This window comes from Coregonus lavaretus (assembly GCF_964263955.1).
Source record: "Coregonus lavaretus genome assembly, chromosome: 27".
Taxonomy (NCBI): Eukaryota; Metazoa; Chordata; class Actinopteri; order Salmoniformes; family Salmonidae; genus Coregonus; species Coregonus lavaretus.
Window position 1 is genome coordinate 22,911,857 of NC_140014.1, and position 25,045 is coordinate 22,936,901.

The following is a 25,045-nucleotide window of genomic DNA, read 5'->3' on the forward strand; positions in this document are numbered from 1 at the left end:
GGTCAGAGTCCTTTAGCTGCCTTTTGGCAAACTCCAAGTGGACTGTTGTGTGCCTTTTACTGAGGAGGCTTCTGTCTGGTCACTATCATAAAAGCCTGATTGGTGGAGTGCTGCAGAGATGGTTGTCCTTCTGGATGGTTCTCCCATCTCCACATCGGGTTTTTGGTCACCTCCCTGACCAAGGCCCTTCTACCCCAATTGCTCAGTTTGGCCGGGCGGCCAGCTCTAGGAAGAGTCTTGGTGGTTCCAAACTTCTTCAATTTAAGAATGATGGCGGCCACTGTGTTCTTGGGGACCTTCAATGCTGTAGAAATGTTTTGGTACCCTTCCCCAGATCTGTGCCTCGACACAATCCTGTATCGGAGCTCTACGGACAATTCCTTAGACCTTATGGCTTGGTTTTTGCAACTGTGCCTTTCCAAATCATGTCCAATCAATTGAATTTAGCACAGGTGGACTCCAATGAAGTTGTAGAAACAGCTCAATCAATGGAAACAGGATGCATCTGAGCTCAATTTCGAGTCTTGGCAAAGGATTTGAATACTTATGTAAATAAGGTATTTCTGTTTTGTATTTTTTGCTTTGTCATTATGGGGTATTGTGTGTAGATTGAGGGGGGAACATAATTTAATCATTTTTAGAATAAGGCTGTAACGTAACAAAATGTGGAAAAAGGAAAAGGGTCTGAAAACTTTCCGAATGCACTGTATGTTTTGATTGAAACAAAATACAAGACTAATAGTTTGTTAACATCATCTGCTCTAATTCGCTCACGAAACAGAAATTCAACAAGATCGAAATGCATAGGCTATTCCCATGAAACTGATTGAGATCAGTCCAATTATTGGAATGTTTCACCCGTAAAACGAGAATAATTATCATTCACGATTGACAGTGATGATGGCCTATTTTGAAATTAGGTATGCCTAACTTGGTGTTTGAAGATATTTAAAAAATAACATTTTCTTGAGACAATACGTGTGGGCATAGGCAAACGTTGCAATTGGAGGATGCATTTTGTGCATATTTTATAACAGGGCTCTCCAACCCAGTTCCTGGAGAGCTCCCATCCTGTAGGTTTTTATTCCAACCCTAATCTAGCGCACCTGATTCTAACAATTTGCTGGTTTATAAAATGAATCGGGTTAGTTACAACTGGGGTTGGACTGAAACCCTACAGGACGGTAGCATTCAATAAACAGGGTTGGAGAGCCATGATAGGATATTCAATAGGCTACATCTGTCGGTACAAACTTTGATTGAGGAAATTATGACGTAATTTATATATTTTCTGTACTCCCTCATCAAAAAAATCAATAGCACTACACCACTGTAAGTAAGATCTGTGGTAGATCGGTGGCTGTATGTTGCATGTGTTCCTCTCTGGCTTCATCCATCTGAGCAGAAGCCAAAATGCAACGGTCTGGTGCCCAATATGAACAGGGTAAATAAAGGACCTTGAATGACAGAACCATGGACAACTCCTCCATTCACCCGGAGACTTTGTGCCACTATTATGATCTGCCGCTGACCACGTTTTAGCCTTCTTCTCTATTTACATTGTCATAGCGTGTGTCATGCACTTGGATTAGCCTACACTGTAATTCATTAAACTGGACTGGATTATTTTACCGCACCAGCATTGCAATCCAATGCATGCATGATTTATGCAATAAACTGAGATACTGTATATTGGGGTGCTGTAAATTTTTTGGGTCTGTGCTACAGAAGGCTATATCGGTCCACTAAAACAGGAATAGCAAAGTCCCAGTGCACTACTTTTGTAAAAATACATGTTTTTGCCTGCGCTACAGATGGCTATATAGGCCCGCTAATACAGGACTAGTAAAGGCCCAGTGCGCTACTCTTGTAAAAAAGTATATTTATATGTATATATTTTTGTATCCCCATTCCTTTCAATAGTGGAATGCAGGCTTCAACATTTTAAACTGAAATCACTGCCACAGAACTTTCATGATGCTTTAGTGCTCACTCTAGCCTACTATAATAGCCCACTATAAACCACTATAACAACTCCACACCTACAACCCACCCAAAAATAGGTCACTGTAACCAACCCATAGCCTATGAAAACCCTATTACTACCACTAGTATTACTACCATTACTACTGCTGTCACTACCACTGCTACTACTATTCCACAACCATAAATACTTCAAGACTAGCAAGCACACACATTTACTTCAGGAAATGTCATTTTGTAGTTATAAGGTGTGCTTGCTGAAAGCCAAGCACAACCTTAAAAATTGTTCATTACATTTTACATTTTAGTCATTTAGCAGACGCTCTTATCCAGAGCGACTTACAGTTAGTGAGTGCATACATTCTTTTTTAATTTTTCATACTGGCCCCCTGTGGTGCTTCTGATTCTCTTTCTGCTGCCACCTTTAGCGCCAAAATGGTAAAAGCTACCAACACCAAAACAACTTTAAAACGTGCAGTCTGACTGTCTTCCATGTGCTTGAAAAAAACTAAACGTATTGATACTACTTATACTTTTTATACTACAACCATATTTCCATACAGTAAATCCCAATGCATTTCAATGGGCCTAGACTTGAATGGTAAAAATTCCGGTCATAACTAGTCTACAATTTGTTTTACTAAAAACGCCATTCAAACTTTTAAACGTGCAGACCGGTCTGTAATAGTGTGCTTGTATACAGCTTTTTGATACCATTTATACTTTTTGAACTAGAACCATTTTAAATCTTCATAAAAGCTCCAAAGGCTTGAATGGGAAGTACTTGGATTCGCCACTGCTCTTGATCCGCTTCAGCTACAAACACCAACCCAACGTTGACCTGCAGACTGACTAAACTAAGATTGCTTGTCAAAATATTGTTGATGCTATTTATACTTTTTGAACTATAACTGTTTTAAATATGTTTAAAAGCTCCATAGACTTCAAAGGCAACATTTGGATTAGCCACTGCTCTAGAAGCGTTTTAGCTACAAATACCAACCCAACGTTGACATGTGCAGACTGACTCAACATAGATTGCTTCAACACAGCTTTTCGCTATCATTTATTCTTTATAAACTATTCAGCTTGTTGTATCCCCATTGATTTCAATGGCGGAATGCAGGCTTTGCTAAACTGAAATCACTGCCACAGACCTTTCAGAATGTTCAAACTAAAACATTTTCAGAGTTTAAATACACATTCTATGGCTTAAGATGCTATAGTAACCACTCTAGCCTTCTATACTAACCCGCTATAACCCACTATAATAACTCCACACCTACAAACCACCCCAAAATGTCTCACTTTAACTAACCCATAGCCTATGACAACCCTATTACTACCATTACTACTATTACGATTACTACTGCAGTCACTACCACTACTACTATTTATTTTACAACCATAAATACTGCAAGACTAGCAAGCACATTTTCTTTAGGAAATGACCTTTTGTAGTTTTATAGTTATACTGTATGTGTGAATGGTATAACTATTTTTGAAATATACTGGTCAGCAAAACAATAAGGACTGCTGGTGGCCAATGTTTAGGAAATACTGTATTCAGAGGCAATTCTTCCAACAGATGGCGGTATAACTACAAAAACCTCAACATGTGGAGCATACTTCCGTAAACCTGCCTACACATTGTTATTTCCAAGTACCACTTCCTCTCTGTTCACAGTTCTGTGAAAAGGGAAAACATGAAGTCATTATGATGATGACCATGTGATGGGACTACTGTTTCCATCTTTGTGTGTCAGTCTTGCATGCAGATCCTAATCCTCAGGTTAGGAAGTGCTCTGTAAAGTTGTTAATCATTCTCACCAGACTAAAACATATTTTTTTAAGTAACACACCATTGGTGTCTATTAGAAACGTATTGCACCCTTATGGAGCACATTCCCAAACCTTTGCATAAATTCCACAGACTGCATACCTCTTCTGGGTTCCTATGAAAGGATACTCAAAATAACATGAGGAAGCAGCCTCACCCTAAGTACAACAGTGGCGAGAGAGAGGTGGCGAGAGAGAGAGAGACACTGCTGCATCACAGCCCAGTAACACAGAGGAGCCTTTGTGCCATCGTCATCACACTGCTGCCTCTCCAGCTCAGCCCAGCCAGGAGATGTTGTCGCTGCTTCACAAAATAACACTTATTTTCTTGCCTACTTAAGTTGAAGAATAGATATCAGATTGAGATTATAAAAAATAGACCGGGAATGTTAAAGTGGGGCTCCTCTGATATGACTAAATCCCTCCCTAAAGACCTCCTCCCCTAGATTGCTTTGACATTATGAGGTATTGTGTATAGGCCAGAGACACAAAATCTAAATGTAATCCATTTTAAATTCAGGCTGTAACACAACAACATGTTGAAAAAGTAAAGGGGTGTGAATACTTTCTGAAGGCGCTGTATTTACTGCAATTACCTCGTAGCCCTGCACATCTACTCAGTACTGGTACATAGCCAAGTTATCGTTACTCATTGTTTTTTTAGTCATTTAGCAGACGCTCTTTTCCAGAACGACTTACAGGAGCAATTAGGTTTAAGTGCCTTGCTTAAGGGCACATCGACCGATTTTTCACCTAGTCAGCTCTGGGATTAGAACCAGCGACCTTTCGGTTACTGGCACAATGCTCTTACCCACTAAGCTACCTGCCGCCCATTATGTATATATTCCTCCAGTTATTAACTTTGTTGTTTTTTATATTTTTCTCTCTGCTTTGTTGGGAGGGGCCCGTAAGTAAGCATTTCACTGTTAGTCTACACCTGTTGTTTACGAAGCATGTGACAAATAAAATTTTATTTGATTTGAGATGGCTGATTATTCGCAAAGCTCAGTTCTATGGGGTTGAAAAATGAGTGTACAGTGCCAATGGAGCAAAGCCCAGTTCTAGAAAATAAATGGATGGAGCAACGACATTAAAACTAGCTGATGCATCCACAGTGTTGACTCCACCCCTCCCTGCAGGCATGCGGATGGAGGGGGGCATGTGTGTGTGTGCAGCACCAGTGTTTCCCTGAGTCATTACCTCTCACCAGTCTGAGTCTCTGTAGTGTGAGGCTGTGAGCAAAGCCGTGCAGGGCCGGTTGTCGGGGCTGTGGTTCTCTTGAGTTCCTTCAGGCAGTCAGAGGCTGCTGTATAACAGACCACGTAGTCACTCTGAACCCTGACACTACTGCAATTAGATGGGATCCTGTCAGTCACACAGACGTAGTCAGTCATTGAGTGTGACACTGTGGTGGTGAGCTCCTCTGTGGATGGAGTGTAATGAGAAGTCTCTGAACGGTGAATGCTGTATCTCCATCACCCTGTCACTGGTGGAGTAGGTTAGTCACTGAATACTGCCGCCAGTGCCACTCAGTGAATATCACCAGCAAACACCAGTCGCTGCAAACACCACTTATATGCGTATGACATAGATAATGAGAGATATACTGAACAAAATTGTAAACGCAACATGCAACAATTTCAAAGATTTTACTGAGTTACAGTTCATGTAAGGAAATCAGTTTAAATATATTCATTAGACCCTAATCTATGGATTTCACATGATTGGGCAGGGGTGCAGCCATGGGTGGGCCTGGGGTAGGCCCACCCACTTAGGAGCCAGGCCGACCCACTGAAGAGCCAAAACCAGCCAATTAGAATGAGGTTTTCTTTACAAAAGGGCTTTATTACAGACAGAAATACTCCTGAGTGCCTCCCCCCTCTGACGATCCTGCAGGTGAAGAAGACGGATGTGGAGGTCCTGGGCTGGCGTGGTTACACGTGGTCTGCGATTGTGAGGTCGGTTGGACACTCTGCCAAATTCTTTAAAACAATATTGGAGGCGGCTTATGGTAGAGAAACGAACATTCAGTTCTCTGGCAACAGCTCTGGTGGACATTCCTGCAGTCAGCATACCAATTGCACACAAATTGAGACATCTGTGGCATTGTGTTGTGTGACAAAACTGCACATTTTAGAGTGGCTTTTTATTGTCCCCAGCACAAGGTGCACCTGTGTAAATATCATGCTGTTTAGTGAGCTTCTTGATATGCCACACCTGTCAGGTGGATGGATTATCTTGGCAAATAATAAAATGCTCACTAACAGGGATGTAAAACAAATATGGAAACAACATTTGAGAGAAATAAGCTTTTTGTGCACATGGAACATTTCTGGGATCTTTTATTTCAGCTCATGAAACATGGGACCAGCACTTTACATGTTGCGTTTATATTTTTGTTCAGTCAGTTAACCTCAACTGAGTATGAGAAGTGTTCTATATGTAAATCTAAATGATTCCATTATAACAGAGGTCAGTGCTGCACCTCTACTCTCTGACTAAGTCTTGAACAAAGGAACAAAGGAAATATAGGCCCTCTGACTCACAAGACCTGATACAGAGAGAGAAGACACACACATACCGTACACACACACAAGCACACATACCCACACACAGAAAGTGAAGGGTAAAATATCCAATGAGGAAGTTATACATGTGTAATAAACCAGATTTACAAATGACTTCATTTCCCCTCAACAACAGATGTAGTCTAGAGTGCTGTTCTTCCTACTGTACAGGACCTAACAAGGAGTGAGACCAGCATTGGATCCAGCACTTCTCTCCTTATCCTGTACAGCTGGTCAAACACAGTGCTCTCTCCATATGAGGCCAGGCATTCTGGGACAAATATACTGTAAATCAGCTTTTCTGTGTGTTCACACCCTTACACAGCTGTGATAGGTATACAGACAAACTTCAGGCTTTCATATAATATGATATAAATAGAAGCCCCCTACTGGGCTCCTCACAAAATAATGTTATGTGAGTCATAATGCATTGCTGTTAAAAAGGAACGATCATGATTATGGGTCAATGCACAAGCTGCCAACTAGACCGGGCTCTTCTTTCGTTTAATGGATTAAATTGCTATGGTGGTTAACAGGCTCATGTCACCGCCTCAGTCCACCAAAGAGCACTGACCACCAGTCACTACTCATTTATAAGAGGACACTATTCAACCCCTGCCTCCCTACTGTTTGCTATTTCTCTCTCGGTCTCTCCCCCTCTCTGTCTCTCCCAGTCTCTGTCTCTCCGTCTCTCTCTCATAACTTAACCTTGGGCCTAAGATATGATTGTAATGTATTCTGGAGCGATGCCCAGTGAACACCTATGACTTTCTGGCCCTTATTCTCACTACACTGGACCACCACATTTAAATATTTACTATGTATTTAACAGTGGTATAAAGTACTTAAGTAAAAATACTTTAAAGTACTACTTACGTCGTTTTTTGGGGTATCTGAACTTTACTTTACCATTTATATTTTTGACAACTTTTACTTCACTACATTCCTAAAGAAAATAATGTATTTTTTACTCCATACATTTTCCATGACACCCAAAAGTACTCATTACATTTTGAATGCTTAGCAGGACAGGAAAATTGTCAAATTCTGTCACTTATCAACCAGAGAAAAAAACTACTCTAGACCACCTTCACTCCACACACAGAGACGCATACAAAGCTCTCCCTTGCCCTCCATTTGGCAAATCTGACCATAATTCTATCCTCCTGATTCCTGCTTACAAGCAAAAACTAAAGCAGGAGGTACCAGTGACTCGCTCAATACGGAAGTGGTCAGATGACGCGGATGCTACGCTACAGGACTGTTTTGCTAGCACAGACTGGAATATGTTCTGGGATTCATCCAATGGCATTGAGGCGTATACCACCTCAGTCACCGGCTTCATCAATAAGTGCATCGACGACGTCGTCCCCACAGTGACCGTACGTACATACCCCAACCAGAAGCCATGGATTACAGGCAACATCCACACCGAGCTAAAGGCTAGAGCTGCTGCTTTCAAGGAGCGGGACACTAATCCGGACGCTGATAAGAAATCCTGCTATGCCCTCAGACGAACCATCAAACAGGCAAAGCGTCAATACAGGACTAAGATTTAATCCTACTACACCGGCTCTGACGCTCGTCGGACGTGGCAGGGCTTGCAAACTATTACGGACTACAAAGGGAAACCCAGTCAAGAGCTGTCCAGTGACGCGAGCCTACCAGATGAGCTAAATGCCTTTTATGCTCGCTTCGAGGCAAGCAACACTGAAGCATGCATGAGAGCACCAGCTGTTCTGGTTGACTGTGTGATCACGCTCTCCGTAGCCGATGTGATCGAGACCTTTAAACAGGTCAACATTCACAAGGCCGCGGGCCAGACGGATTAATAGGACGTGTACTCAGAGCATGCGCGGACCAACTGGCAAGTGTCTTCACTGACATTTTCAACCTCTCTCTGACCGAGTCTGTAATACCTACATGTTTATAGCAGACCACCATAGTCCCTGTGCTCAAGAAAGCGAAGGTAACCTAGCCTAAATGACTACCGCCCCATAGCACTCATGTCGGTAACCATGAAGTGCTTTGAAAGACTGGTCATGGCTCACATCAACACCATCATCCCGGAAACCCTAAACCCACTCCAATTCGCATACCGCCCCAACAGATTCACAGATGACTCAATCTCAATCGCACTCCACACTGCCCTTTCCCACCTGGACAAAAGGAACACCGATGCGAGAATGCTGTTCATTGACTATAGCTCAGCGTTCAACACCATAGTGCCCACAAAGCTCATCACTAAGCTAAGGAGCCTGGGACTAAGCACCTCCCTCTGCAACTGGATCCTGGACTTCCTGACGGGCCGCCCCCATGTGGTAAGGGTAGGCAGCAACACATCTGCCACGCTGATCCTCAACACGGGGGCCCCTCAGGGGTGCGTGCTTAGTCCCCTCCTGTACTCCCTGTTCACCCACGACTGCGTGGTCAAGTACGACTCCAACACCATCATTAAGTTTGCTGACGACACAACAGCGGTAGGCCTGATCACCGACAACGATGAGACAGCCTATAGGGAGGAGGTCATAGACCTGGCAGTGTGGTGTCAGGACAACAACCTCTCCCTCAACGTGAGCAAGACAAATTAGCTGATTGTGGACTACAGGAAAAGGAGGGCCGAACACGCCCCCATTCACATCGACGGAGCTGTAGTGGAGCGGGTCAGGAGTTTCAAGTTCCTTGGTGTCCACATTACCATCAAACTATCATGGTCCAAACACACCAAGACAGTTGTGAAGAGGGCACGACAACACCTTTCCTCCTCAGGAGAATGAAAAGATTTGGCATGGGTCCTCAGATCCTCAAAAAGTTATACAGCTGCACCATCAAGAGCATCCTGACAGGTTGCATCAACACCTGGTATGGCAACTGCTCGGCATCCGACCATAATGTATTACAGAGGGTAGTGCGTAATGCCCAGTACATCACCAGCCTCCATCCAGGACCTCTATACCAGGCGGTGTCAGAGGAAGGCCCAAAAAATTGTCAAAGACTCCAGTCACCCAAGTCATAGACTGTTCTCTCTGCTACCGCATGGCAAGCGGTACCAGAGCGCCAAGTCTAGGTCCAAAAGGCTCCTTAACAGCTTCTACCCCAAAGCCATAAGACTGCTGAACAATTCATCAAATGGCCACCCGGAATATTTACATTGAACCCCCCCCCCCCCCCCCTCCTCGCTGTTTATTATTTTACATTTACATTTTAGTCATTTAGCAGACGCTCTTATCCTATCTATGCATAGTCACTTTACCCCTACCTACATGTACAAATTACCTCGACTAACCTGCACCCCCGCACATTGACTCGGTACCGGTACCCCCTGTATATAAACTCGTTATTGTTATTTTATTGTGTAACTTTTTATTTATTTTTTACGTTAGTTTATTTAGTAAATATTTTATATATTTTTCTTGAACTGCATTGTTGGTTAAGGGCTTGTAAGTAAGCATTTCATGGTAAGGTCTACACCTGTTGTATTCGGCGCATTTTATTTTATTTTATTTTGATCAAGAGAACATCCCTGGTCATCCCTACTGCCTCTGATCTGGCGGACTCAACTAAACACAAATGCTTTGTTTGTAAATTATGTCTGAGTGTTGGAGTGTGCACCTGGCTATCCGTAAATCATTTAAATATATATATATATGTTATATCTGGTTTGCTTAATATAAGCAATTTGAAATGATTTCTTTTTCTTTTACTTTGATACTTACAGTGGGGGAAAAAAGTATTTAGTCAGCCACCAATGGTACAAGTAATCCCACTTAAAAAGATGAGAGAGGCCTGTAATTTTCATCATAGGTACACGTCAACTATGACAGACAAATTTAGATTTTATTTCTCCAGAAAATCACATTGTGGGATTTTTTATGAATTTATTTGCAAATTATGGTGGAAAATAAGTATTTGGTCACCTACAAACAAGCAAGATTTCTGGCTCTCACAGACCTGTAACTTCTTCTTTAAGAGGCTCCTCTGTCCTCCACTCGTTACCTGTATTAATGGCACCTGTTTGAACTTGTTATCAGTATAAAAGACACCTGTCCACAACCTCAAACAGTCACACTCCAAACTCCACTATGGCCAAGACCAAAGAGCTGTCAAAGGACACCAGAAACAAAATTGTAGACCTGCACCAGGCTGGGAAGACTGAATCTGCAATAGGTAAGCAGTTTGGTTTGAAGAAATCAACTGTGGGAGCAATTATTAGGAAATGGAAGACATACAAGACCACTGATAATCTCCCTCGATCTGGGGCTCCACTCAAGATCTCACCCCGTGGGGTCAAAATGATCACAAGAACGGTGAGCAAAAATCCCAGAACCACACGGGGGGACCTAGTGAATGACCTGCAGAGAGCTGGGACCAAAGTAACAAAGCCTACCATCAGTAACACACTACGCCGCCAGGGACTCAAATCCTGCAGTGCCAGACGTGTCCCCCTGCTTAAGCCAGTACATGTCCAGGCCCGTCTGAAGTTTGCTAGAGTGCATTTGGATGATCCAGAAGAGGATTGGGAGAATGTCATATGGTCAGATTAAACCAAAATATAACTTTTTGGTAAAAACTCAACTCGTTGTGTTTGGAGGACAAAGAATGCTGAGTTGCATCCAAAGAACACCATACCTACTGTGAAGCATGGGGGTGGAAACATCATGCTTTGGGGCTGTTTTTCTGCAAAGGGACCAGGACGACTGATCCGTGTAAAGGAAAGAATGAATGGGGCCATGTATCGTGAGATTTTGAGTGAAAACCTCCTTCCATCAGCAAGGGCATTGAAGATGAAACGTGGCTGGGTCTTTCAGCATGACAATGATCCCAAACACACCGCCCGGGCAACGAAGGAGTGGCTTCGTAAGAAGCATTTCAAGGTCCTGGAGTGGCCTAGCCAGTCTCCAGATCTCAACCCCATAGAAAATCTTTGGAGGGAGTTGAAAGTCCGTGTTGCCCAGCGACAGCCCCAAAACATCACTGCTCTAGAGGAGATCTGCATGGAGGAATGGGCCAAAATACCAGCAACAGTGTGTGAAAACCTTGTGAAGACTTACAGAAAACGTTTGACCTGTGTCATTGCCAACAAAGGGTATATAACAAAGTATTGAGAAACTTTTGTTATTGACCAAATACTTATTTTCCACCATAATTTGCAAATAAATTCATTAAAAATCCTACAATGTGATTTTCTGGAGAAAAAAATTCTCATTTTGTCTGTCATAGTTGACGTGTACCTATGATGAAAATTACAGGCCTCTCTCATCTTTTTAAGTGGGAGAACTTGCACAATTGGTGGCTGACTAAATACCTTTTTTCCCCACTGTATATTTATATTTAAAACCAAATACTTCTAGACTTACTCAAGTAGTATTTTACCGGGTGACTTTAACTATTACTTGAGTCATTTTCTATTAAGGTATCTTTACTTTTACTCAAGTATGACAATTCGGTACCTTTTCCAGCACTGGTATTTACACCAACATACATTCAGTAGTGATAACCAATCCTCAATCTAAAGTCTCTATTTTGCTCACAGACAGCAGCTGTATGTATTTTCACTCTGGTCTGCTGAGAGCTTGACTCACATATGACTTCATTCAAGCCTCTGAGCCCCAGCAGGAAACCCAGAGCTAACTTCAAACCCCTTCCTGTCCCAGCTTTAAACTGAGCACCTCTCTGTGTATGTGTAGATTATTGACAGTGTAGCATTAGAGGTAGCTAACTCGCTGTGGGTTGGGATTACCAGAGGAGAGAGGTTCCCTCACTGGGTTGAATAATGGATGTTTTACTGTTCTTGAGGATAAACAGTTACCCAACAGAGCTTTGTGGAATATGGTTTTGAGTGGGGCTCCCATGGCAGATGTAAAATAATCTGCATGAATCACTGTGTGTGTGTGTGTGTGTTGTGTGTGTGTGTGTGTGTGTGTGTGTGTGTGTGTGTGTGTGTGTGTGTGTGTGTGTGTGTGTGTGTGTGTGTGTGTGTGTGTGTGTGTGTGTGTGTGTGTGTGTGTGTGTGTGTGTGTGTGTGTGTGTGTGTGTGTGCGCGTTACTCACAAACCACAAACGGATTATCCCCCTGGGTGTGGTGGCTGAACATAAGCTACAGCATTGGGCCATTAGTTGACTACACTCACAGCCCAAACTAAGAGCAGAGGAGAGCGGGCCAGAGGTGAGTTACTCACAAGGCCTGATGCTTTAGTAAGCCTAAACACCATAGACAGGGATCAGACTGAGGTCATGTCTACAGGTTTATCACAGGTCATGTTAAATATTTGCCTAGACTGGGCAAAGAGTGCAATCTGGCCAAGAGTGCAATGTGAAATTGTTCTCTTTGGTATTCTTTGCCTTCTTCCCCTTTCTATGTAGCATAGAGTAACTCCACTACAGGAAACAGTTCAAACTGTCTTACCTCAGTGATACCAAAACCACTCCACTGGCCCCATTAGGTAGTTACCATAGTTACCCATAGTTACCATAGTCACCCATACCATAGTCGCCCAGCAAACAGCACATTCTGGCCTGCTGATTAATTTGTCTTGCACATTCTTGGAGAAACGTGCGAAAGGGTGTGCACGTCGAGCTGTGACCTTTGCATATAGTTACGCCCTCCCCCTCCTGCTATGTGAGTTTATGATACAAAAGTGCTTAACACTTTGTCAGGTTCAATGGGGAGAGTATGATTGAGTCTTCAGTGGCAGGGTTCCAAGAACACATGCCTGTACACCACTGGTAACACTGAAGTTCAGTGAACACATGCTTCCTGATCCTTTTCCATATCACTGTCATATGCTGTGGTTGTCTTGGGTCCTGGAACACTGACACTGCACATGCTCCATGACCACATCTATGATCATTCCACCTTGGCAGAGCATCTAAGACCAATCCCAACTGTTGACACATCCGTCAGACATTGGTGCATCTATCAAGTACGTCACAATTGCATGAAAACCCATTCCTAGACATATTTTCCTCTCAGGAAGTCTCTGGGATTCCAGCCAACCCCAATGGGAGAAGAGAGGGGGACTGGGGGTCTTTTCTTCATCGAGGAATGGTCGTAAAACCTGTCTGACTGTCTCTGTCCTCCCCCTCAGGGACATATGGCTATCAAAGGTTGTGGAGATCATCTGGTAATAATGAAGCAGGGAGAACTACAGTAGCCATTACTGCCCAATTCAACTGAAGTCAGTGTCGTAATGGAGGCCCTTGACCGAGCTCCTACTGGAAGGAGGGTGACAGAGTGCATGTGTTGACACCAACACACAAGCACACTAACTGCTTGATCTGAGAAAATGCAAGTAAGCATATGTTTCAGTGTTTTTATGTGCGTGTTTTACCAGAGCTATAAATCACTTTTGCTTGTGGCATGTGGTTTGTGTGATACATCTCTCCAGTGCCTGTATCATATGTGGGTCGACGTCACCTGACCTGTCTGACGGAAACCTGTGCAGCGCTAAAACAAGCCAGAATCAGTCCATGGCCAACTGACTGTGTGTGGATATGGACACACACATGTGCATGGATAATGACCTCTGTTTGTCCTTAGCTCCGCCTCCTGCATGTCTCCACTTGTCCCATTGCCTTTGACTTAGATAGAGGGCGTATGCACCAATCTTGTTGCTAAGGCAGTACTCTTTATGTACAGCAAAATGGATTGACACATTAAGTGTGACTGTTGTATTGAATGTAATACATGAAATTCATGGTAAACAGTATCACTTATTGCTTAATATCAAACCAGTGGTGTAGTGGAGGGTAAACGCAAGTGAATGCAGTTTACCCACCTTTTGTGGGAAAATGCATTGAGAGTAAAGGAAACATTATTTTATTCAACATGACCAGCAATCAGAGTTTACCCACCTATTTTTGTTACCCCTACATGACTGTATCAAACCTATAAAGGACACTGTCCCCTTCTGTGCTGCTGAGAAAGGAAATACCCGTTGATATCTGTTGAATATAACAAACAAATCTTCTGTTGCCCAAAACACCAGGGCCTACCCGCATCTAACACCATCAATCCTGTCTTTGTCAGGACTGTAAACACTCCCTTTATTGTCCTTAATCAGCTTTAATGGGAGAACTAAAGCATTCCTTCTATCGTGCCTCCTCGGTGTCTCTCTGTCTGTCTCTAATGGAGTCCTATTGCTGGTGAAATGCAGTGATTATTTTTTAAACATTTTGTTAAAGGTACAATGCAGCCGTTTCAATATCAAATCATTTCTGGTTAACAATTAAGTATCTTTGTGATTTTCAATTAAAATTGTCAAAAATAAAGAACAATTGCCTCTTAGCAAAGAGCAATTTTAAAAGAAATAATTTTGCTAGACTGTCTGGGAGTGGTCTGAGTGGGGAGGGGAAAACTGAAAACTAGCTGTTATTGGTAGAGGTTTGGAGCTCTCTTTCTTATTGGTCTATTATGTCACCAGGCAGGCCAAAACGCCATCTCACCAAAATAGGCTGACATTTCAGGCAGTCTTTTCAAACAGCTCTTACACTAAAAGGGCATTGTCATCATTTTCACAACTTCACAGTATTATTCTTACCTCATAGTATGGAAATATATATAAAACACAGAAAAATCACACTTTTAACTGAACTAGGCCTTTAAACAAGGGGCACACAGGACTACTCAGACCAAGCAGTTAATCATATTCATAGAGCCTGTGACCTCAAGAAATAAGGCTCCACCACAATATAGCAATATACATAATGGTGCATGCACCATTTGTATTTACATTCACATTGCTATTTCAGGCAACCGTTTAACATACAAAGACTCAATCAGTATGTTTTATAGACATGACATCAATACAAATTAAATCCAATCAGTCAGATTATTAACAACAACAAAAAACAATATGAAAATGATTGATAATGTTCGAAAAATGACAGTTGGCCATGGAAAAGTATAAATTGGAGGGGCTTGGTCTGGGTCATGTCATCCCCTATAACAAGCATTTGCGGGGTTTGGACAATTCTATTGAATTTATTCATCAGACCCCGCCTCTCCACTGCAGTTTCGAATGGGGATCAATAAATATCCCAGGAGAGGCCTGTCTTATCTCTCTCTGTGGCACTGCCAGGTATTGACTCTGTGGGACGCTGGAAGATGTGAGTCCTCCATCCTTCAACATCGATTGGAGGGGGATCAGACTCCCTTTTACTGTTGAGGGACGCCCGTCACACACCCCAGGCTGATGAGGTTCTACCCATACCATCGTCCAGGGAGAGGAGACATCCCCTAGCCACTAGTCTTGGTCTGTCTTTACTTTTGAACACCTTATAAGCTGAAGAATGAAACTCGTCCTGAACCAAACGCTAGAGCCAGTTCGAGGACCCCTTTACTTCTCCATTCCTGCTCAGGGTAAAAGTCCCTCTAATATGTAACTTTATCCTCCTCATCATTTCAGTGGTGGTAAGAAGTGTGTTATTTTTAAACTTCAACCTCCATCATCTCTGGACATCAGTCCTTTTCCACACCCCACTCCACCCATAGCACCTTCAACCACAATCCACACCCTCTCAAAAATGGCCACCCAGTGCCAGAGAATCCCCAACAACCCCTTCCTGGCCAGTAGCATATGGCAAGCAAAGAGGAATCGACTTTGGAACAGAGAGAGACCTACTGGCTAGTGGCTACAAATTTAGACTAAATGTTGACAGCACAGCTGAAACATGTTCATCCTTTTCCATGTCCAAAGTAAGAATGTTCATGGTATGCCATATATTCTATTGACATGGAGGTCTTTAAATGCTTCTGAACAGTCAACATGTTTATATCCACTAATTCAGCTGTGTGAGGTGCATAGTTGCAGGAGCATAGTTCATAACTTCCTCGAGCTAAAGAGGAAATGAAACTCAGATTTTACATTTTGGTCATTTATCCAGAGCGACTTACAGGAGCAATAAGTGCCTTGCTCAAGGGCACAGACAGATTGTTCACCTAGTCTAGTCGGGGATTCGAACCAGCAACCTTTTGGTTACTGAATACTGACAACGCTCCTAGCCGCTAGGCTACCTACCACCCATGTGATGTGACACCACTGCCTGGGCTTCCACATAGTGTCAGGCAAAATGAATCCTCCAAAAGTTCCTCCTCCTTGAAGTCAGCTACACTAACAAGGAGCAGTCCATATTAGACACTCAAACAAAAGCCATATTTTACTGATACTGTATGACAAGCTCCTGTTGCCTGGGCTATAAGAGTCATTCAGGTTGTACATCTGTCCTATGACTTTCTCAGGTTTAAAAGTCAAGCCTGTCTCTCTCTGGGCTTTTGACTCCAGGTTCAGTGAACTCCTCTCCTCCTGAACCAATAGGCTGACTACAGATGATGGCCTTGGCACCCCTGTTCAGTATGTGCAAACCAGATAAGCTCAAGCTGGTTCTTCGGCTGATCGAGTCAGTGTGTCTGTGAGTATAAAGGCCTGAGTCTCTGGTCCTATTCTTTTGACTCTTGTAATGAGGACTACTCAATAAGACTCACTAAGTCAAGACTTAATAAGACACCTCGGGGTAATTAAATTACCAGGAAATGCATTTCTGGCTCTCAAAAGGCCAAGGCACCATTACTGCCTGGTGTGAGATAATACACAGATGAATGAGTAACTAGAGACCTTGTCCCATTGTGACCTTTTATTTGATTCCTTAATCTATATTTACCTCGAGGCAAAGATAAAACACCCAATAAAAAAAAGCACATTTAGCAGGACAATTTCTACCAACAAAAACACGTTTTTCAGAGTTGAACCAATCTGGTGGACAGTTTACAATATTCACAGGACCCCAGACAAGATACAAACCAGCATGCAGCTGGATTGCTTACTGATTCTAACTGGAGAGGACACAATAACTTGTTAACAGATGTTGGCCTCTTTCGGTAAATCAAGACCCTTGAAAAAACTCTACAAAAACCAGGAGGATGGTTTTTTCGAAACGATGCCGTAAAGTATCCCAATAAACTAGATTGAACATTTACAAATGTTTTTTTTAATCTTTGTTTTGTACTGGGCATAAATCAATTAAGTAAGTTCCTTCTAAACAAATATTGATGGGAGGGCAAAAACAGAATTTGCAGCCTGTTTTGAACCACAAGCAGAGGAAGTAACAGCTGACAACCCAGCATTGGCTCAATATCAAGCACAAACAAGTGAGCACAGAATTCAGAAACAGCTGTATTGCTCCAACAATTTGTGCAGCCAGTCAATCACCCAAACCCCAATGCAGGCTAGTCATGTGGCTCTGTAGTTATTCCACTGAAACCAGTTGGACTTGGGGTAATAGGGAAAACATATATTTCCCAATGTTGGCAAACAGAGCGACAATACCGGCTTTAAAAAAAATGGTGGACAGCTACAGTACCAGTCAAAGGTTTGGACACACCTACTCATTCAAGGGTTTTTCTTTCTTTTTACTATTTTCTACATTGTAGAATAATAGTGAAGACATCAAAATGATGAAATAACACATATGGAATCATGTAGTCACCAAACAAGTGTTAAACAAATCAAAATATATTTTATTTGAGATTCTTCAAATAGCCACCCTTTGCCTTGATGACAGGTTTGCACACTCTTGGCATTCTCCCAACCAGCTTCATGAGGTAGTCACCTGGAATGGATTTCAATTAAGAGGTCTGCCTTCTTAAAAATATTGGCGTTTGAGCCAGTCAGTTGTGTTGTGACAAGGTAGGGGGGTATACAGAAGATAGCCCTATTTGGTAAAAGACCAAATCCATATTATGGCAAGAAAAGCTCAAATAAGCAAAGAGAAACGACATTCCATCATTAGTTTAAGACATGATGGTCAGTCAATATGGAAAATTTCAAGAACTTTGAAAGTTTCTTCAAGTGCAGTCGCAAAAACAATCAAGCACACTGATGAAACTGGCTCTCATGAGGACCGCCACAGGAATGGAAGACCCAGAGTTACCTCTGCTGCAAAGGATAAGTTCATTAGAGTTATCAGCCTCAGAAATTGCAGCCCAAATAAATGCTTCACAGAGTTCAAGTAACAGACACGTCTCAACATCAACTGTTCAGAGGGGACTGTGTGAATCAGGCCTTCATGGTCGAATTACTGCAAAGAAAACACTACTAAAGGACACCAATAAGAAGAAGAGACCTGCTTGGGCCAAGAAACACGAGCAATGGACATTAGACCGGTGGAAATTTGTCCTTTGGTCTGGAGTCCAGATTGGAGATTTTTGGTTCAAACCGCCGTGTCTTTGTGAGACGCGGTGTGGGTGAACGGATGATCTCTGCATGTGTAGTTCCCACCGTGAAGCAAGGAGGAGGAGGTGTTATGGTGTGGGGGTGCTTTGCTGGTGACACTGTCTGTGATTTATTTAGAATTCAAGGCACACTTAACCAGCATGGCTACCACAGCATTCTGCAGCGATACGCCATCCCATCTGATTTGGGCTTAGTGGTACTATCATTTGTTTTTCAACAGGACAATGACCCAACACAGCTCGAGGCTGTGTAAGGGCTATTTGACCAAGACGGAGAGTGATGGAGTGCTGCAACAGATGACCTGGCCTCCACAATCCCCCAACCTCAACCCAATTGAGATGGTTTGGGATGAGTCGGACGGCAGAGTGAAGGAAAAGCAGCCAACAAGTGCTCAGCACATGTGGGAACTCCTTCAAGACTGTTGGAAAAGCATTCCAGGTGAAGCTGGTTGAGAGAATGCCAAGAGTGTGCAAAGCTGTCATCAAGGCAATGGGTGGCTATTTGAAGAATCTCAAATATAAAATATATTTTGATTTAACACTTTTTTTGGTTACTGCATGATTCCATATGTGTTATTTCATAGTTTTGATGTCTTCGCTATTATTCTACAATGTAAAAACTAATCAAAATTAAGAAAAACCCTTGAATGAGTAGGTGTCCAAACTTTTTACTTGTAGTGTATATAAACTGCTTTCATTGCAACACTTCTCCAACAAGACATTGTGTTGTTCACATAACAGAATAATGACTTATTAGGCCTACTTATTTGAATGAAATGCTGTAAAATATTTTTTGTGTTGGATATTGAACACCTGCAGTCTGCAGCACATCAAGTGCGAGCTCTGCAAAACATTCCTCAAGGGGGGGGGGTGTTCACATCAATCAGATAAGAATTTTCGCAGTGCAAAGGTGGTCAACTATTAGCATAGACCAATTAAAATCTTGTTTCTAGCATTATTTTCTTATGATGGATTTCAAGTCCTAAAGGAACTGGGTTCCTTTAACCACTGTTATGATCAAAACAAGAAAATTAGACATTTAAAATGTTTGTTTTTTATTAGACATTACAATGACATTGTTCTGTACATGGTTCTCCAAGTCAACAAGAGTAAGAAACCTGAACCAAAAGATGACATCATTTCACCAGGGAGCTGCTCTCTCCCATTGAATGACAGGTCACTCTGCTGTAGGGTTACTGTACTTCTGTACTCATGCTGCAGATTTAGTCTAGTAATAGGTCTCGTATCCTGAGACATATTAATGGTAGTACGTTGAGAGCTCAGAGCTGAATGACATTCCTTTGGAATATTGAGTCCATTGGCTACATAACCATCAATGTTAGGCTACCCATTAACAAAACCTGCATTCTAAAAAGCATGTTTGAGTTACCAGAGGCCTGTTTCAGTTTTATGCTTGAGCACAATTTGGGATAATTCACAATATTGCCCACTGTAGGGAATCACTTGTGCAAATGGGTTCCAGATGGCAAGTCCAAACACTACACAATGTCTTTTCAGACATAATTTTGTCACAATGTCCAGAATATTGACAATGAAATGTAAGAAATGGTGAATAGTTTAATCACATCTTGCAGTGTAGTCACCAATACAATCTAAAATAAATAACTCAATTTGCTACAGGGTTTCTGTATTAAAACATGTTTAATATAAGGTGTTGTAGCTAGCTATCCCAAACAAGCTAGACTAAACATCAGACTTTAGTTCTGAAAGGAACAACTAGGAAACAGACCCTTGTTACTCAATCAATCCAACAGTATCTTAAAAGCATAACAGAACCAAGCCTTAGCCCAAATGAAAATATACAAATCCATCTTAATTAGAAAATATAATTAAATGGGATAAAGAATAGTCAAAGGCGGTAATCTCTGTAGTTTTGAATTATGAACCCATTTAATTGTGTATTCATCAAGCCGCAAAAATAACGTGACATAGGCTTGCTACAGAGTTGATGCAAACTATAAACCAGCAAACACAGCTTATAAAGATAAATTAGTTGTAGGATCATCATTGTAATCAAAATAAATGGATAACCACTCCTTTATTATATTCATTTGAGAAGTAAAGTTATTTGTTACTTGCCTCAATTTAACTTCGTAGTTTAAATTTTTTTCGAAAACAGTCATAATTCAATCATTAAGATTTGTAATTTGATGTTAGCCATGTCAACCCCTCATATAGTCCGTCTCCCGTGGTCGCACAGGAGGGCTGAACATACCAATTCCTATCTCTGATGCGGGTCAATCCTAGTTTCTCTTGGATTTCGTGCGGCTTCATGGCATCTGGCAGGTCCTGTTTATTAGCAAATATCAAGATGATGGCGTCCCTCATTTCACGGTCATTAATGATGCGATGGAGTTCCTGCCTCGCCTCATCGATGCGATCTCTGTCAGCGCAATCCACAACAAAGATTAACCCTTGAGTGCCCGTGTAGTAGTGTCGCCACAGGGGACGGATCTTATCTTGGCCTCCAACGTCCCATACATTGAATTTTACGTTTTTGTAGGTGACAGTCTCGACGTTGAAACCAACAGTAGGAATTGTGGTGACTGACTGTCCAAGTTTCAGTTTGTAAAGGATGGTGGTCTTTCCAGCAGCATCAAGTCCAAGCATCAATATTCTCATCTCCTTGTTGCCAAAGATTTTCGATAGCATTTTCCCCATCTTGTAAACAGTGCATAAATATTCCGTTTCAAATGAAAAAACTACCTTGGGTTCTTCCGTATGTCCCTTATTACTTACTTAATGTATTTGCTTAACCTGGCGTAACCCTGCAACTAACTGTCAATGGACATGGTGTGAAATATGAAGCTCACACTGAGCATTGTCAGGATCAATCAATGCTTAACGAATGTGTCGGCCAAAGAAGGGTGTCGGCCAAAGAAGGGAGTCCGTCAAATAAACTGGCAACAATAAGCCTATTCCTGGTGACAAATCAGTAACTTTGAGGATTGCTGCTAATAACTTATTGCTCAGAGTTTGAGGCATCCAAGTTCAAAGGTGTACCCAAAGATTTGGAAAGTCAATTGTATGACAAGCCGTATACTTCTTAATTGTAGCTGTCACAAAATGTTAATATTATTGATTTCTAATTCCTGTCGATTTCTATTCTATTCCGGGTTAGAGGGTCTGTTGATAGAGCATGGAACTCGAATAGGCCCTCCAAAAAGCCTGCGGTACTTCTGACTTCCTCTTGGTGAATGTGTTTCGAGGTCCCCCCTCTCGCCCTTGTTTCGATCAGCACCACCGGAGGAGAAAAGGCAATTTTCTGCAGCTATTCCATCAAACGTCGCACTGGGCTACCCACTCGTTCGTAGGAGCCCGTTATCCTAAAGTCCCGGTGACTAAGGTCATTGATTTAATCCAAAAATGCCCCCTCTTGTCCCCCTGAAACAGAAGAGGTTTGGGATGAGTGTCAGAAAGCTCAATTTAGCAAGCTAACGGCTGCTAGCTAACGTCAGCTAAATGCTAACTTCTAGCTTGCTAGCTACTTCACGCTACATTCTGGATAGGTCAACGAAACTGAAAAATGCGGACGTTAGTCAGTATGCACCCTTTATAATCTTTTACACAAATCTCCGAATAAATACAAATATATTACTTTCTGTTTCCCCCCTCCTCTCTCAGTAATTTCCAACCCGCTTTCGTCTCTCTCCTTTTCAGTCTAGTTGAAGTGCTACTACCAACGATTGTTATAACTAACCCAAGATAGACCAGAGCCTGTCGTTTCCAATGGGAGCAAATTAATCATAGTGGGCAGGACAAGTATGGAGGTGGGCAGAGCCAAGCACGAGCTAGTAAGATCCTATTGGCGCGTTCTATAATTTATTTGCATATTTCCTATGTGAAGTGCGTTTGTGCATTAACTCCTTCTAAACGACGCAATTTTATGAAACTTTGGCAAAGGGTAAAGTCTACAAAACGCAGTCCACTCTGTTTGTTACAGATTATAGTTTGGGAAGCAGAAAACTGTATCAAGATCAAATGTTTCAACGATGAGAAAATTAGCAGAATCTTGGTCAAAATCTATCTCGCTCGATCTTCTCCCACTTGCCGACCACTGGGCTTCCTCTCATCACCATATTTGGTAGTAAGTGGAAACGCCAACCGGATGCTTCACATTTATACGTCCGGTGAAATATCTGGCTCATTGTTCTATCTGTGCTACTACTCTGATCTACCGGAAAGGTGTGGAGTACACTTCCTCTGGCTCATTCAGTAGTCAGTTGGCTTGCGCACGCTGTGTGTTCAGAGTAGCCATTTCGGCTCCACGGATTACTCTGACATCACGTGCATTGTCCAAAATGCGGTCCATTGATTAAAAGTAAATGCATGGTGCGAATGTGGTAAAAATCATGGACTTTAATTAATGAATGAAATTGCAACAGTAATAATATGCATTTTTAAATGAAAATCGTACATATGGTATGCTTAACAAACATATATATTTAAATGTAGGCTTCTTATGTCTTTCCTTAAATGAAAAATTGCATGTAGGCTAGGTTACTGTATGAAGCATAGACTGCATAAAAATGGAATGTTGGCGAGGGCTACTGTCCTCGATACAAAGTGTAATATCACCACCTTGTGGCATACATCAGCGGTGCCTTTCATTTTACTGAAATTATTAACCAAAGATGCAGGAGATAGGCTGCCAGAGGCTCACTCAAGTCCATAGTGGTGGTAGGTGGACTAATATCTGTCAGTTTTGTTCAGCTGTTTGAACCTCTGTGTGGATGCATGTGAGAGGGAAACTCTGTGTGTTCTGATGCTGGCTGGCCTTAATGACCTGTGGGCTGGTTAAGGCCGTTGGTTGAGGCCGTTGGTGTCTGGCAGACCTGGAGATGACAAAATCATGTGTTTCCATTTCCTGAAGGATTCCGTCGTCTGGATCATGGCCATGTGTCTGTGTCTTATATCTGCAAACGTCAAGGTTGCCCAAGTAGCAAACCATGTTAGTCTCAATGGTCCAAGTCCAATCTCAGGGTGAGGTTCCTCAGTGTTACTTCTCCCATCCACAGATGTGGCCATCTGGGCCCAGGTGCTCCCTGTTCTCCTGCTCCCTGTTCTCCTGCTCCCTGTTCTCCTGCCCCCTGTTCTCCTGCTCCCTGTTCTCTTGCTCCCTGTTCTCCCGCTCCTTGTTCTCTTGCTTCCTGTTCTCTTGCTCCCTGTTCTCCTGCTCCCTGTTCTCCTGCCCCCTGTTCTCCTGTTCCCTGTTCTCTTGCTCCCTGTTCTCCTGCTCCCTGTTCTCCTGCTCCCTGTTCTCTTGCTCCCTGTTCTCCTGCTCCCTGTTCTCATGGTCCCTGTTCTCCTGCCCCCTGTTCTCTTGCTCCCTGTTCTCCTGCTCCCTGTTCTCTTGCTCCCTGTTCTCCTGCTCCCTGTTCTCCTGCTCCCTGTTCTCCTGCTCCCTGTTCTCTTGCTCCCTGTTCTCCTGCTCCCTGTTCTCATGGTCCCTGTTCTCCTGCCCCCTGTTCTCTTGCTCCCTGTTCTCCTGCTCCCTGTTCTCTTGCTCCCTGTTCTCCTGCTCCCTGTTCTCCTGCTCCCTGTTCTCCTGCTCCCTGTTCTCTTGCTCCCTGTTCTCCTGCTCCCTGTTCTCCTGCTCCCTGTTCTCCTGCCCCCTGTTCTCCTGCTCCCTGTTCTCTTGCTCCCTGTGCTCCCGCCCCCTGTTCTCCTGCTCCCTGTCTGTGCTCCGTGGAGGCAGGAAGAGTGGAGCTGCAGGGAGTCTTTGCTCTGGAGCTCTGGGACGAGGGACAGCAGCCAGACCTCAGTCTCCCCAGTTCCCTGTAGTACTGTCTCTGCTGCTGCTCGATCCCCCTCATACAGTATCTATGTGCCAACTCCAGGCTACGGAGCAGGCCCTTATGCTGCTGGACTTGGTACCTGTGTAGTCCATGCTTAGTGGCAGTCAGTGGCTTCTGCATTTAGTTGTCAGTGGCTTCTGTGTATCACCTTGTGGAGGAAGGGATAGCAAAACAATGGAAGTTCAATAATTAGCTATACCAGTGTAGTAACTGTGTATTTCCTGTGGTATAACCATTGTATTAACATGGGATAATTGCATTGTAATTGCATAGTAATGGAGTTGAGCATTTCATTTTTTATATTATTACACAAGTTGAAAAAGGACAGTTGTGTAATAACAAAGGTCTTCATCAATAAATCTTTCCCATTTTAAAGGAATGTAAAATGATACTATGGATAGATACAGTATATACACCTCTTAAAATTGTCCTTTTGATTCATCAAAGGTTATTTCACAGTAAGTCAAATAATTGGCACTCACTTGAGAATTAAATCAGCATCCCTTTGATTAATTTGATGAGTCACACATCTCTGCTACTGTGTCATGTCCCCTAATCTCACATGGAATCTCCAGAGTGGAAAGTTGGTTGTGTTAAATTCTACAACC

The 25,045-nt window shown here is 42.6% G+C and overlaps 1 protein-coding gene across 1 annotated transcript; it reads right to left on the minus strand.

Annotated features, from left to right (window-relative positions):
- Positions 1 to 20,688: 20,688 nt before the first annotated feature.
- LOC311102513 (ADP-ribosylation factor 6) lies at positions 20,689 to 21,392 on the minus strand. Its single transcript, XM_084143875.1, has one exon. The coding sequence runs from the start codon at positions 21,298 to 21,300 to the stop codon at positions 20,773 to 20,775; it is 528 nt and encodes a 175-aa protein (XP_084000001.1). The 5' UTR covers positions 21,301 to 21,392; the 3' UTR covers positions 20,689 to 20,772.
- Positions 21,393 to 25,045: the final 3,653 nt, after the last annotated feature.

What these genes read in the sequence shown, in the direction of transcription:
- LOC311102513 (XM_084143875.1), bottom strand. Translation starts at nt 21,300, where the DNA reads ATGGGGAAAATGCTATCGAAAATCTTTGGCAACAAGGAGATGAGAATA.